The sequence below is a fragment of the Coptis chinensis genome, chromosome 3 (assembly GCF_015680905.1).
Source record: "Coptis chinensis isolate HL-2020 chromosome 3, ASM1568090v1, whole genome shotgun sequence".
Taxonomy (NCBI): Eukaryota; Viridiplantae; Streptophyta; class Magnoliopsida; order Ranunculales; family Ranunculaceae; genus Coptis; species Coptis chinensis.
The window spans coordinates 29,041,499-29,057,965 of NC_141458.1; the positions used below are offsets into that span (position 1 = coordinate 29,041,499).

General features: G+C 36.8%; 1 protein-coding gene across 1 annotated transcript; it reads right to left on the bottom strand.

Moving 5' to 3' along the window:
- Positions 1–2,500: 2,500 nt before the first annotated feature.
- On the bottom strand, positions 2,501–15,969 carry LOC147509042 (uncharacterized). Its single transcript, XM_086597702.1, has 4 exons — positions 15,881–15,969; positions 15,580–15,676; positions 2,861–3,205; positions 2,501–2,716 (listed from the first exon to the last, which is right to left on the bottom strand). Exons 1-4 carry the CDS (start codon positions 15,967–15,969, stop codon positions 2,501–2,503), a joined length of 747 nt encoding a protein of 248 aa, XP_086453828.1.
- Positions 15,970–16,467: the final 498 nt, after the last annotated feature.

Here is a 16,467-nt window from a genome sequence, read left to right on the forward strand (position 1 = left end):
ATGAGTTAAACGACGAATCGGCCTATAATAACCAAACACGATGGAGTGGTGGCGGTGAAGAAGAAAAAATAGTGCATATGTTTGGGATAATCCCGGTGGTGATCTAGATGATGAACCAACCACTTCCCGAGTCGGAAATCAAGGAGTCGAGGTCGACGATCCATTGGCCGCCTTCAATATCGCAAGTCGATTTTGAATTTCTGCGGAGGCTATTGATTTCACCATCTTAGGCGGTGTCTAAGAGGTTTCATGATAAGCATGTCTCAAGAGTTGTTCTTGAACAACAGGTATGTATTTTAATTTCATAAATTAGTAGTAGTAGTAGTTAATTTTAGTAGTTCAATACATTATATTTTTATTTTTATTTTTTAATTTTAGTTTCATTTTGCGTACATCAGAGATGTGTTATGTATCGGGTTCGGTGCACTCCACGTGCGCTTAAGACGTGGTGGGATGATATTAGGAAAGTCGGTGCACTTGACCATGTTAAAGATACAATTTTAGCAACTCCATTTGCTTATCTAGTTGACATCCCTTATAATAAGACTGACATTCAGGGAGTTATTAATGGTTTAGTTGAGAGATGGTAGGATAGTACACATACTTTTCACTTCCCTCAGGAAGAGTTGGGATACACTCCATTAGATTTTTGCATGATATCTGGTTTAAGTATAAGATTAGGTAATCCGTTAAGATGTAGCACTGAATTCTAGAGTTGTGCCCAAATGATGACTTTCTTTCCTTGTCTGACCGAGGAGTCATATGGCGATCTTTGGTGTTAGATTTTCGGTATCACGGCTGCATACATTACACCGTTGACTACTGATTCAGGATTGTAGTTTTTGATAGATTATTTGTCACTTGATTCCGATGATGGTCAAGCACATGTTGATGAGTATGTAAGAGCTTTATGTATGTATTTGATGGGTGTCTTCTTTTTTCCTTCTGGCCATTCCACGATTAACTTGGGATATCTAGCTAACTTTGAGCACTTGCATGAGTTGGGCGGTATTGATTTTGGTGGAGCCATATACTGTCATTTGTTGCGTTGTTTAGATAGGGCTTCTCGGTGATCGATGTTGTCAGTAGTCCCCAGATGGGAGGGTTTGTCATTCTCTTAGAGGTATGGTTTTATGAGTATTTCCGTGCTGCAAATCCTATCCTCACAGAGTATACCGATGAGAGGCCTAGGCTCAGGGCTTGGCACGGACCTTGTCGAGCTCGTCTGACCAGTGAGATCAGTCATAACATAACTTCTGTCCGAACCCAGATCGAGCTTAGCACACATGCTTCTATTGTTTGGAGGCCTTGGAGGACATCTGTGCACATCGGCGCGAATGACTGTAGATATGCATTGTTCATTTCTCATAGGAGGATGGTATTCACTTGTAGGAGTGATATGGAGTGGTATTTAGGGGATAGATGTTACAGACAGCTCACACCATGCTTTGGTATCCCTCCTGATCCGCCTACCCATGTATCAGAGGCTAAGGACATGACCTTAGAGCAAGTTATCGAGAGTAACGTGCATTGGACTTGGCTACAGGCTTCTGACCTAGTTACATTGCAGACTTATGAAAGCAAAGACTACCGTTCATCGGGTTTAGGGTGTCTATTGGTCATTTGCTCCCAGCTGTAAGTCGTACAGGCAACATTCATACGGTTAACAATTTGGGTGTCAGACGTGAATTCCATATTGACCAGCCGTCACAACCGACGTTTCAGCCGGACACGGTACACATTTGTTCAGTACGAGATCCCCTCGGTCGAGTGGCCTTGGGTTTTCAGTTTGAGCGATCCGAGTGGCCAAACGATTTACCGACCCATTTCTTCTATTGATGCCACTTTCGCGTCGCATGCATTAGTTAGAGCGACCTTGGACATCTATCTCTGGTAATTATTTTTATTGGTTTTGTTTTATTATTTTGGTTTATTATGAAAATGTCATAAATTATTAATGAATAATTATTTCAGGATGACCTACGCATGAGATATGAGACAAGCATTCGTGTAAATGATGGCTTGCGGCTCCTCGGTATTCGCTTCTGATGTTGAGAGAGAGACTTCTTTCCTGTGCTCATGTGGATTATGACGATTTGCAACGCCAGATTGATGAGTTTACTGTGCTCGGATTGATCGCACAAAGGGTGAGTTCATCACAAAGATGGGACGGAGAGTTCAAAGACAAGGACAGTCGAGGAGGAGTTCACGACAGAGGAGGCGTATGTAGGATAGTCTAGGAGGTTATTGTATGACGATTATTATTATGTTGTGTGATTTAGAATTGTTCATTTGATCATTTTGATATGTTGTGTGATTATTATTATGTTGTGTGATTTAGAATTTACTTCCTTCGATTTAGCAAATGAATTACAATTTTTATTAATAGAACGACAACTAATACATGATTGCAAAAACATAAAATAAAAATAAATAAATAAAAGATAACTATTACATATCACCCTTATTACATACTACTAGAGTTACTCTAATTATCAAGTCAGTCATCATTTTCTTCATCATTGGCTTCTTCGTTGTTGGAAGCTTCATTTGTACTACTTGCTCCTTTTTTTTTTTTTTTTTTTTTTTCATATTTAGCTACAATTGCATCTTGTTTTAGCTCTAAAACCTTTCGCAAACGAGGATTGACATTGTCGAGTGACATTGCTAACAACCTAGTCTCATTTTCCTCCTCTCTAACACGGAGTTTTTCTTGCTTCAAAAATAATTTTTTTTGTGTCTTCTCTTGCTTCAATTTTATCATACTTTGAAATTACTCATTTTGAATCTCTTCTTTATTTCTTCGACTTTCTTTAAAAGCTTCAAGAAAATCGTCCATATTTTTAGCAGTGGATGCAACATTACCCTCAACAGTAGAAGCAACTTTCTTGTTCTTCTCAATTTCTTTGCTCTGCTTTCTACCGACTGACCTTTCCAAAAAACCTTCGGTACTGCTAGGATCGTACTCCGAGTACAGTGAAAGTGAAGGGGTAGAGTAAGGCGTTGAAGGGGTTGAGGTTGAGGGTGAAGAATCGAAACCTTCAACATCTCCGGATCTTGCTTTCTTCTTTGGTCTTGGAGCAAGCGTTTCGTTGCGTAACTGAGTTCTTTGCCACTTTGGTGTATTTTTTACTAGATTATAACAATCTTGCCATATCCATGGTTTTCCAGTAGTAGCCGCATAAATTGTTGCTGCGTCTGAAAGCTACGTTTATTAAAAAAAAAAAAAAAATCAATATCAAGTAGTATATAAAACGAAGTATAAACGAATCTTACAATGTCTTCATGTCCCCACCCGCTTGGAGGTTGTTCTTCAAGCTTTCTTAGTATAACATGATATTTGTTGAAGAACAGTAAAATAATCGACCAACGTTGTGAGACTCCCTTCCACTTACGGTTGCGGTCAAAATCTTGAATTTGATTCATTCTAGCCATAATTCGTTCTCAATAAACTTGAGCCGATTGATCATTCCCTACTATAGGATCTTCTCCAATTTCAATCCACGCTCTAGTAAGAGCAATATTTTCTTTATTTGTCTAACTTGAACCCCTTTCTTGTTTTGGTTGTGATATTGAGAGTGTTATGTGTGAAATGGTTGAGAGTGTTGTGTGTGAAATGGTTGAGAGTGTTGTGTGTGAAAATGAAGAAGGAGATGAGTGTAGATATAGGAGGTAGAAATCCGGCCGTTTTTTGCTCGTTTTTTTTTTTGGCCCGTTTAGAGAGTGGCGACGCCGAGTAGGAGGCGCACTACAGGTAATGGCGCGACTTTGTTGTGGTCAAAGTCAAAAAGTGGCGCGACATTAGTACTGGCGCGCGACATTACTATTATCGCTCTGCATCCGCATCCAAATTGCCAAATTTGCAAACAAACAGGTGATGCGACCACAAATGTGACCACTTAGAGTTGAAATTCCGGAAAATTCCGACGCATTTCTTCAAATTTGAAGAATACGACCACGAATGCGTCCACTAGAGATGCTCAAATAATCCTATCGCTTAAGTTATTCTATATTTATCTAATTATTTGAAGAAGAAATTATGGACACATAAGAAAAAACATTCCACCATAGTACGTACTCTTGGCCTGATCATTATGGATCTAAAACCCAGATCTGAGATATGCAAAAGCTGCTCAAATCACATGGTTTTGGTGGGCGAGATGTTCTTTGTTTGTGCTGCTCCCTCTATGAATCTAAATATTGAATGATAAGAGAAACATAGTAACACAGTAACATGCTCTCCATGTGAGTCAGGAATCAGCATACGAAAATAGTATTAGTTTGCTACTTTTTGTCCAACTGATCTTGCTTTAAAGGGGTTGCTTGGAAGCATGGAATCGCAAGTTACAATTGTGATTATTAGGGAAAGGCGGTGGACTGGTGAGCAGTTAAAGTGAAAAGGCATTCAACATCTTCCCGATTTAACCCGGGTTCAAGAATCAACTTAAAAGGGGCATATTTAATTAACAAGGAACTCAAGTTCTGTTCCTAATCTTATCGTAGTGCTTGGACTGTACGTTAATTATTTCATACAGATTAACGACAGTAAAAGTTTTAATATTGTTAAGGACATTGCTAACACGCTACTATGTAGCAACATATATTTTTTTTGAAGGGCTATGTAGCAACATATTCACTCTGACGCACATCATCTTTAGCATGTAGACATAATTTGCCCACTATTTTGCAGTCATTCATGGACCATGCATTTCGTGTACTAGCGTGGCTTGACAGTAAAATCACCTAAAAATGACTGCAACAAATTGAGGAAACATAAAATTTTGAAGCTCATAAAGAGAATAAAAAATAACCTCATAGAATTCGGAAAGCAAAAGGTGGTTCATAAATATAGTGACATGATAACGGCTATGTCAGACTTCCAATTTTACTTCATGCGTGGAAACAAGTATCTGACATCTCGCTGGCAAACGAAGACAGGAGTATGCAGCCAGGAATGGGGTTAGCAAATTATTATAAAAACGAAATTTACCAAAAATTACCCTTTCAAGAACATGGGACAAATGAGTAGACACCAGTTGACATCATAATAACCATGAAATTGAGTGTAGATGAAGCACTTTTTGGTCCACTTTTTCTTTCTTACGTTTACTTTATGCATTAAAATAATAAGTTTAACCAGGACATTTACTTTATGCATTAAAATAATAAGTTTAACCAAGACGACTGATCTGAAGAAGAACACGTACCGAATCCAGAAATAGGAAGGAAGCTTGCATCTTCTTGGATGGATGATTAAGTAAGCTAGACTCATCAGTGGATTAAGTGTGCCATTACCCCATAGCAAGTTAGCAACATTTAGATCACTACATTTTTATGAAAATTGACCTTGAGATCCATATTGATAAAGTTTCAAAAGATTGATGAATAATCCGAGGCATTACAATAGGTCCACTCTAGAATTTTTAATTGGGTTAACTAGTATTACCCCCCCCCACTAGATTTGAATTAGGATTTTTCCTCTACTAGATGGAAAATTAGGGTCTCCTCTCTAAATACACACACAAAAAAAGTCAAAGTGGGTTGACCAAATTTTTTTTGTGTGTATTTAGATGAGAGACCCTAATTTCCCATCTAGTTGGGGGAAATCCTAATTGGCTCATCTAGTGGGGGGTAATACTAGTTCACCCTTTTTAATTTTGAAATCAAATTCCACTTTTCGTTCTCAACCATTTTAACTTTGATGTCCTTTTGGTTTGTCATTGTCTATTGTCTCATTGACATTCAAATTAAGAAATTAGTGGGGTGGTTAATATTTAATGATGATGAGCTGAGGGAGGGGGTTGAACAATTCATGTCACTTTCATTGTTCTGTATAACGTATGCTTGGAGAGTTGGAGAAAGAGATAGTTTGTTTAAACTAAATGGAAGGTGAAGGGGACTTCCACATATTACATATATAGCATCCAATGAACTTCATTATTGAAAACCATACTATTTGATTGATATAAATTAGAAGGTGTGTAGTTGGTTTAGCTCTAATATGCACCACATGCCTTGATGCCTCTAACATCACTACCAATCTACCGTAGTTACAGCTCTAAAACCCACCACATGCCCTCTAACATCAGTGCCCATTATGAAAGCAAAAGTAATTTAATTACTGTTTTGACAATCCTATATTCCTATTGTTCTCCAGAGGTTCTAAAGAATAGCACCTTCCGATCCATTGTAGAGGAACATTTATTCTTTTGGAGAGAGAGAGAGAGAGAAATTAGTTGGCAAGAGTATATATGAAATTCAACTTCTGAGCATAACCGCATAAGCAATAAAAGGGTAAATGGTGGAGATTTAAAGAAGGTGAATATCGAATCAGGGAAGGTCAGTTGTGCAACATAAAGGCATCCCATGTCTGACAGAACCAATTAACTTAGTAGATTAGTTTGCCAAAATAATCCAAACAATTCATCTGCACTTCTCAATGCAAGATGGAATGTTTGACAAAGACACGCCCATTATATCCAACTTCATTTGTTTGTTATCTTAACATCCAACGGTCTTGATTCTTCCTCATCTTGCAAATTATGTTCTTAAGGTAAAAAAATATCCATTTTTTATTATTTGGACAAAATACAACAGTAAACTCAGAGTGTCACGGTGAAAGGAGGCACATGCCATGTAACATATTACAAGATCCCAAAAAGATTAATATAAAGGATATTTAGATGAAAAACATGATTAGGTTCCCCTACTTCCTATACAAAGCAGTAACAGAGTCAATGCTATTCTTCTATATAATTAGCAGTGAGCGAGTGATCCAAGTAAACCATTCAATTACCGAGGAACATGTTGGTTAGTACTTAAAATAAAAAAGATTCATCACATTTTTTAGGCTTTAAAGATCTAGAACCACACTAACACACATGGAGAATCCACAAAAGTGACAACGTTTGGAGTCACAATGACATATAATCCGTAATGGTAACATCATGTATAGTGTTGATCACTCTAATAATATAATATATCACGGTACTGGTAATAATAATATATGATAGTCTGCTAGCAATTGCATGTGAGTGAATGATCCCATGCTTCTAGAGAATGATCATGGAGTGGACCTAGGCATGGGGGTTGATATGATGCTTTTTGAAGGAATGTTTATGTCTAAAACATCAATTGCAGTTACAGTTGGAGGGGTATAGTTCTCTAATCCACACAAATTTTCTATAGGTTGACAATGTGCGAGCTAAGGAGCAACTCTATGTTAAGGAGTTGAATTAGCACTGATGTATAACGCACCTCTCCCTTTTTGTAAGCCACCTATTGTGCCTGCTTCGTGATATCCAAATTGATCCTAGTTCTCTCTCTTGTGATCTATCATTCTATCCTCAACGGCTCTACTCCATCCCTCGTTTTTCTCCATCTATTTTCCATTTTCTGGAGAAAACAATTTTCTTTGATTTGGAAAGGAAGTCACTTCTTCAGTTTTTAACAGTCTCCATTCTCAAACTTTTATTCTCTCTTGCTTTCCCTGGAATCCTATTCCATGAACCAAATACAACCAACATTCAATAAGCAGAGCTGTAATCGGGAAGCAACATATTGGTAAAAGTTAATTCTTGAATTGAAATCATTTTTCACATAAATTTCATTCAAAAAAATGAATGAAAAACTCAAAAACGTGTGGGTATAGAACTATAGATTAATTCAGATCCGGTCCGTGTAATTGTGGAAAATGTAAACTTATATCCAACCCGGCCACTCAGTGATTAGGGTCCAAAGTTTAATATCCACAGTCCAAAGTCCAAACCAGATGAGGACTTGGATCAGCTGCATTCCGGATCAAACCTGCAAATTTGAATTGTATATGCAGGAAGGTGAGGCCCATCTCTAGATTGCACATGTCAGAAAATTATAGCTGACTATAAAATGTAGGATTTATTATGAATACACAGGACAAAAGCTCCCCTCAAGTACAATGCCATAAAAAAAACAAAGATCCAGACTTTCATTGGAAGGAAATCTAATCAAATCGTCGTAGTTTGGAATTTGGTCTTGGCAGCAAACATTTTGTTGATTTGCCTCATTTTAGGAGGGTGTTGACGCAAGAGTGAATTTACCCAACGGCAATAGCAGATCACATGACCGAAGAGTGTAAACAACCTGCTCGAAGGGTAAGCCCGCACTGTCAACTGTTTCGTGCAAAGCCCTTTCTAGTGACTGTGACTGATTTCTTGTTGTTGACCATCCATGGATTACTCAAGCAGTCAAGCCAAGCCCATACACTGATACACACCTTCAGTTTATTTCCATTTTTTTTTGTTTGGTAAGAATATATTAAAACTTTAAAAAAAAGTACAAAAGGAGTTTTGTATAGGGTGAACAGCGTGTTGTCCCCTATTTCTTGCTCTACATTTCATAGCTCTATCCATAATAAAAAAATGGCATAGTGTATTTTCAGAAAAATCCGAAAAAGAGTTGGAAAGGGTCTTCCATTTACGTAGCCAATTTGGTCGACCAACAGTGGTGCACACCTCATTTGTCGTTAAAGTGACACCATGTTTGGCAAGCAAATCCACTGTAAAATTCCCTTCCCTCCATATTGTAGTAATCTTCCACCTCTGTAGGCTCTCTGTACACATACTCCATCTAAGCTGCAACATCCATGGAATATCTCCACTATCGAAGGCTCAAGCTGCCGCTTCTAAATCAGTTTCGATCCCCAAGTTCTTCCCAGTGCCGTCTCAACACCTACAATGATAGCCATACACTCCGCTCTGAAGTTGTCACCCTGACCAATGTTCATAATTTCTAATTACGATAGCATATTACTCATAATTTGTTTGTGTACCACAGCGATCCAAGGTCCCAAATTGATCTTTCATTTGCACTGTCTGTTTCTTCATTTGGGCTTGAGCATATATGTGTCCAATGGACAAACAATTATGAGCAAGGCTAGCTAGGGTTGTCTCTTGGATTGATTTTGATTTCAGGGCTTACGTGCGAGACATTCAAGCTCAAGTTGGGCTGTGTAAACTCCTACACGATATTATAAATATGAATTTTTTCCTAACTCATATACCACCAGCCAGGAAGAAGCCTCAAAAGTTATCACAAATCACAAGGAGAATTTGCGGGTTTTATGCGATTAAACCATCCAGGCCCATTTGTTAAAAATAAAAACATACAATTATACAATTTTTGTTCGGCTTTCCCTCTCCACTATCTCAAATTCAATGTCCATGGCTGGCCTGCAGCTGCTAGTGGCGTATTAAGGAATGCTTTGTTGGGTTTCTGTGCACCAATCAGATGGGGATGGGGTTCTACCATCGGAATTTACTGCTCGATCTGTGAATAACTAGTATTCAACTAGCTGCTCAATTGGGATTAACAAATGTCATCTCTGAAACTGACTCCCAATATATATTTCAATGCATTACAGGGCCAAACAGATTATACCATGGGAAATAATATCGATACTCATGGATGTTCAGGAGGTCCTTCTCTCTCACACTTCATTTAAAATCAAATGAGTTTACAGAAAAGGAAATTATGTGGCTGATGGTCTTGAAAAACTTGGTTGTTCTTAGGCTAATACTAATGAATGCAGTCACATAATCACATTTACCAGCATTCTTTGCCGTTTTGTTTTCCCAGCAAAACTCTTTCTTTAAAAATAGAAAAAGAAGAGAAGAAAAAATTAAAGGGTTAGATAATTGGAGAGGGCATCAAGCTAAGTAGCTACTACAAGTAATTTAAATTTCATCAATACTTGATCAAACATTCAAACTTAAGATGTGCAAGAAATATTATCCCAGAAAACTAATACACATTCAGAAATTAAACTAACTATAGACTATTAGTTATTGATAGGAAACAATTGCTGCAACAAAGAACAAAATGTGAATACAAATAAGGCGTAAGCGTGGACTAGACCGCTCTCATTAAGGCTGTTTCGCGTTTGTTCTATGTGGAAACAAACCACACAATCCCAGGATACAACAGTCGCAATATATCAATCACCAATGCTAACTGCACTTGGTACGGTTTTAGTTGAGGTCGGTTAATCAAAAAATTATTAGTTCGAATTGTTTTTCGGTTTTATAGAAATAATTCGGTTTGATTTTGCATCGGTTAAGCATTGGGTGTCGATTCGGTTCGTGTAACACCTAAACTGATAAGGTTGGTTCGGATTTCGGTTTCAGCCCAAAATTGAACCTAATCGACCCATGCATATCCCTAACTTTTAGTTTCTCCTAAGTACATAAGATTGCAAGAAAAAACTTTCCTTTAACTGGAATTGTAAGAGTGTTTAGGTATACTTTTCAAGGCATCTCCAATGAGGGCATGATAAGCGCCTAAAGTGTTTATTTAGCCTCCTAATAATGACCCATTTAGACCAATTATGTGAATAAATATAATGAATAAACATTAATTATTTATTTTTGTAGGTTTTATCTTTTATTTCGTGAAATTTCAGCAAAAACTGACATTTTAGCAAGGAATATGGTGTAGGCTAAGCCTAGGGGCAAAAGAGAAGCCCAAGAAGGTCAAAGTCAAACTTTAAAAGCAGGGTCAAATGCAGGTTAAACCGGAGTCAAATAAATCCTTATACGTGAAAAGGAGAGGTAAAACTTTCAAATTGCTTATCTTTTAAACTGTAAGTCCGTTTGAGGCGTGTGACCTATCAAAACGATCAGCACGACGAGTTCTACTCTATAAATTGTCACAAGACAATATTTGATAGAGAAATTTTGGTCAAAATTCCGTAACATGTCCGAATCAGCAAAAGTTAGCCCACAAGATCTATCCGTTTAGGGTTTCTAATCTAATTAGGGTTTATACCTCCTTTAATTTGGGACCTTCTAGAAATCAAAAGAAGTTAAAGATGGTTGATTGAAGATAAAGATAAAGAGTTTTACTCTATCCTTCTTCTACTCTACTTGGCTCCTAAAGAATGTATCTAGTTATGATTATAACATTGTATTTCCTCCCATATATTCTCTATAAATAGGTTGGGGACTAGAATTTTTTCCATGTACATAGTTTTTTAGGCAATTTCAATTCTTAGTTTAATTCCATTTTGTTTTCCATTATTGTATTCTTAAGTAGTTTTATTCATGTCTTTTATTATGTTATTCCATTCCATTATTGTTTTTAGTCCAATGATCATGAGCTAATCACCCCATAGCAGGGAGTTAAATGAAGCATCCGTGAGGACTTGATCAATTAGTAGATTAATTTAGAGTTGTTTCCTTATTTTATTATGGCCTTCCTCGTGATAATATAGAGACAGGATAGAAAGTAGGCGAATAATCTATGAGTTGCTAAGCCCATATAGAGATAGAAAGACTTAGTAATTCTACATGCCTAAATTCAATTGACATTAGAGCTGTCAATGGATTGGGCTAGGCCCAAGGCCCAATTGAATCCAAACCAATAAGATAGGGATTTAGATCTTAAATATTGTCCGATAAGACCATTGGGCCAGTTCTAGATATACTCCTATCCGGTCCGATAACAGCTCGGTCCGAAAACTAAAGTAGTTTAGTTAGTTTTTTCAATTAAATACTAGTACATTTTCAACTATTAATATACATAAAAAATTTGAGGCTTTGTGGATTAGTGATGTAGTGCCACCCATAAAATATGGGTTCGACTCTTGCTATACCCAATTTCAATTTCTTTTTTGATAAATCACAAAAAAGTTAACTATTTCCATATAATCTTATCAGACCTAGGCCAGGCCCAAATCCGATCATGTCCAACAGGGCCTAGGCCGGGATTAGACCTTCTAAATGTGAATATAATTTAGGCCGAGGCCTAGACATAGGTGAGTCCTGTTCAAGTCCGGCCCATTGACAGCCCTAATTGACATAGACACAGAGAATTGAATCTAGGAGATTAGTTTATTCAAACATTAGGTTAGTTGTAAAGCAATTGATGTTGAGTAAACATGTAAGCTGTTTGATTTTTTTTTTTTTAGGTTGTAAAACAATTTGTAAGTTGAATCAAATCATACACAGATGAGTTCTGCTATCATTAGGTTGTAAATCAATTGGTGTTAGAATAAAATATATGTGTTGCAAACGATTTTAACTTAGTCTATTAATGAAGTAATCTCCGATGGTTAAGTTCTTCTCTCCATTCTCTTATCAATCTTCATACATCTTAGTTAAGTTTATTTGCTTTACTAGTATAAAGTCCAATCAATCAATCAAATCCCACTCTCATTATTGTATATAGCTTTTTCTCTTTCTTAATGACTTGTGTTTATTTTCACCATGTTAAGGAGTGCTCGATATCCCTTACTCCATATTTCAATTGATATTATTTTAGAGAGTGTGGTTCATACTTTGATTAGAGGTGTGTGTTAGGATAGACTAGTTTAGTTAGGGTGTGCTCCATCTTTGCCTACTTAGATTGAATTGTTTGTTTGGATTGCTATTTAAACTTCTAATCAGGGCACAAACAATATGAGATGTAAAGCTTAGATCCCGCCCTAATCTCAAAGATAGAGAGAGCGAATTTGTGGACAAACTTGTCCACAAACATCTACTCTTGATTGGGTCAAACAATTTGTGGGCAGATAAACAGTTTTTCCGGGCAGCCTCTCCACCAGTCAACACTTGAGGTCTTGTGGACAGCAAATAGTTGCATGTCCACAAACTTATTTTGTCAAAAATACCCTCCCACTAGGGGATACAAACCATAAGTAATAGCTATTAATTTCTTAATCAAGTGGAAAAAATTTCATCTCGGATCGATGCACATATTTTGAAAAAGATTTAGATGGTAGTCCAAGTGATGCCCTATATTGAGTTCTAAATGTGGCATTACATGATTTTAAAACTCTGACGTTGATAAGCATCCGAAATTATACAATTACCCTTTAATATCATTTTGTTTGGGTCAATAATTATGTGTTTAATAATCTATCTAGTAAAAAGGCTTAGTGTGGGGGTCGCAGGGCCCCATCTGGCGGCTAACATTGTATTTCACAAGTTGTGACATGATACTTTCAAGTGAGCTCAAATAGTGTGATGGTAGACCTACAAGTCAACAAAAGCTGTTGGGTTTGGGTCTCTGGGTAAAAAGAGGGTCTTTTTATTGACTGTTCATCGCCGGGCCGTAAGCACGGGCAACTCCTAGTATCTAATAAAAATGCTTGGTGTGGGGCCCGTAGGGCTCCATCTGGTGGCTACAAATATATATTTCTCACAAATTATAACATGACAAATCTAAAGTCATAGGATATGTGCAGTTTAAAATGTTAATTTGAAAGAGAACTGAATCATTGTTGAATTGATCAACAATAGCTGTTTTGTGGGCTGAGCTTTTATCATTCGGTTGGTTGGGGTTCTTTTAGGCATAATTTGAAATGGGCTATATACTAGTGTAGAATAATTATAGTCGGTTTTGCATGTTTTGCAAGTTTTGCAAGTTTTGATACTTAAAATAGTAAATTTTTAGCAAAACCGACATTTTAGAATGTTAAAAGGCCGAAAAATAGCTTGGAGCAAAAGCCCTTTTGACATAGTGATTATAGTTCAAAAGGTGGGCCAAGTCAAGCCCTAGCCAAATCGAGTCATTCCTGGGAAAAACTAAATCAAGGTGTTAGACAACAACAATGAAGAGTTTGAGCATAAATGAATAAATTGTTGATTTTTAGTGAACTAGGGTTTCAATTTAGATTTTCCATGGAGAAATTTGAACATTTGCGAATTAGGGTTTCAAATTAGGTATTTGGGAATAGAAAATATGAGAGGGAATGATTTTTTATTGGCATGTGAAGTGGTTTTGTTGGTAGGTCATATGGTGTTCTCGTGTTTTTGTTGACTTGACTTGATCGGGAGTGTGTTGACTATGCTGACTGTGCAAGAATTTGACACATCTCAAAATTAGAAATTCCATATAAGAAAATAATTAATCCACATAAGTCTTTCGGTGCCAGAAATGAACTGGAAAAATGGAACTGGATGCGTTTTACAAGTACAGGGTTAAAATTGCCTGAACTTTAGTGGGGTAAAATATGCATATTTGCCTAAATTTTCGTGGGGTAAAATAAGTGGTAAAACTTGACAAGTTCGAGGGTAAAATATGCATATTTGCCTAAATTTTCAACAAAACCAACATTTTAGAATATAAAGAGGCCGAAAAATAGCTTGGAGCAAAAGCCCTTTTGATATAGTGATTATAGTCCAAAAGGAGGGCCAAGTCAAGCCCTAGCCAAATCGAGCCATTTCCGGACAAACCATGTTAGACAGCCAACAAAACTTCAAATCACTACAACCAAACAACACTTTTGTGACGGCTAGGAGGCGTCAGAATTATTTTTTGTGACGCCTACAAGGCGTTGGAATTTAGGCGTCTGTGTTGGTGTCAAAAATATTTGTGACGCCTAAACTGCCGTCATTAATTGACATATTTATCGACTTGCATGACGCCGTCACTAAATATGCATTACTAATGCCTGTACACCGTCACTAAATGTGCATTACTAATGCCTCTACGCCGTCACTAAATTTGCATTTTTTTTTTTTTTTAAAATGCTTACTGACGCCTGTCAGGCGTCACAAATTATTATTTATTTTAAAAAAAAATATTTGTTTTTGGTTTCCATCCTAATATATATTTATATTTTTTCCCCCCCTGAAATTGCCTGCATAAATACAACCACATAAACCCCAAACACATAATATAATTAAGACTTTACAAGCAATTATACACAAAGAAAATCTTAGTATATATATATCACTTAATGAATAACCATCACCAAAATTTGACTAAGTATATATATCACTTAATGAATAACATGTAAATTAAAAGATATAGATGTATGGATATAGCATAATCTACCAACATACTATTTCAATATAATTCCTATACAACAACTCAAGATCACATCTTAAGAAGCAAGAGCATGGGGTCCTTGACGATTCTCCTGGCGGTCTCGCTCTAAAACATACACCTGGACCAAGCCGGGCAACTACGGATCTTCGGTGATGTTCATTTTTCCTTCATAAAAAGAAAAAAAATTATTTCAACTAGACCTTAGTCAATACAAGCTAAGGAACCACTAAAACAAACTATTGACTAGTCAATATACACAATTTTCACTAACCGTGCAGTCGTAACATAATATACTCTGCCACATGCATGATTTCACAAAAAAAATGAAATTTACTAGCATTTAGACTGTTAAGAGTAGAACCTTTTCAGCATTCCTAAACCTCTAAAATTCTGACATGTGAACCATCTAAAACCAATAAATGAGCACGTCTAGAGTAGGACAAGGTACTTAGGTACAGAAGCCACAAGGCCATACTACAAGAATTGACCATTTTATTTTAGGATAGCTATTTAACCAACTGCTCATATTACTAGTTAATGATGCCTTTGCAACTTGAACTCATGTTTCATAACCACCCACTAAAAAGAACCCAGGATAGGATGCTAACCACAAATCTCTCCAGCACCGGCACAAGAACCTCCAAGTTGCAATCTGGGAGACAGCAAGTGATTGCTTCCCCATTATTTTACCGACCCATGAGAGAAACTATTTTTAGTGGAATTATGAGATGCAAAATACCCTTGAAACAAATAAAGGAATGTACAAACCTTTCTGTTGAAAGGAATGCAAGAAGCGATCTTTGCATAAGCTTCAATAATCATCTTCTGCTTCACACTCTCCTTTGCAATGAGCAGCCTCATCATCCTACATCACAATATCAAAACAGTTACTCTAAGAATCCTGCATGGGCGATTTTCGAAACAGAAGAGATGTCTCCTTACAATGACAATCATACTACAAAAGTAGTTACTCCAACAAAATTACATACCATGGCAACAACTTCCCCTCTCCAGATGTCTCACCAACTCCTTGGTTGGCCAAAAAGATGGAGCACAGGAGCGGTATTACATCCCTGCGACTCTTTTTTCTTTCAGATTCTCCGGAAGCAAGCACTGAAACACTCGTAGCTGCAAGTCGTGATCTGTGAGAGAAGCCATAGAGAATTTTACTAACCAACAATTTGACAGATCCTTTCCTAGTATGACATTTTAACTAATTAAAAATAAGTGATTAAAAAAATCTAATTGATTAAACCAAGTGGAAATAAATGAAGATAAATATAAAATTTAGAGCAAGCATACTTAATCCATAGATATCTATAATCTATATAAATTATCACAAACAGAAAACTACAAGTTTCAAACTGTGAAACACGAAGCTAAAAATAATTACTGTTTTTTATTCTTCAAACATCGTAACCTTCTCTCGCTCACTTGACATTCAGTTTTATTCATTCATATCTAGGATATACTAGGGCTATGAAAGTAGACTGGAACGCTGCTCCCTACTCACAATATATATGAAGATTGCAAAAGGATTTCTGCACTCGATGGAGGGTCCTTGTGGGAAAAGTGAAAAACCCAACAAAAAGAAAGATTTTAGAGGCGACACTGGTTGTATTATACTCAGATGCCAGATCTGACACATGACCGATA

Coding starts and splice junctions, on each gene's coding strand:
- LOC147509042 (XM_086597702.1), bottom strand. CDS start 15,969: ATGGCTTCTCTCACAGATCACGACTTGCAGCTACGAGTGTTTCAGTGC. Junction 3,206..15,579: donor GCATTCCTTTCAACAGAAAG/GTTTGTACATTC, acceptor TAATAAACGTAG/CTTTCAGACGCAGCAACAAT. Junction 2,717..2,860: donor CTTCTACTGTTGAGGGTAAT/GTTGCATCCACT, acceptor TTATTTTTGAAG/CAAGAAAAACTCCGTGTTAG.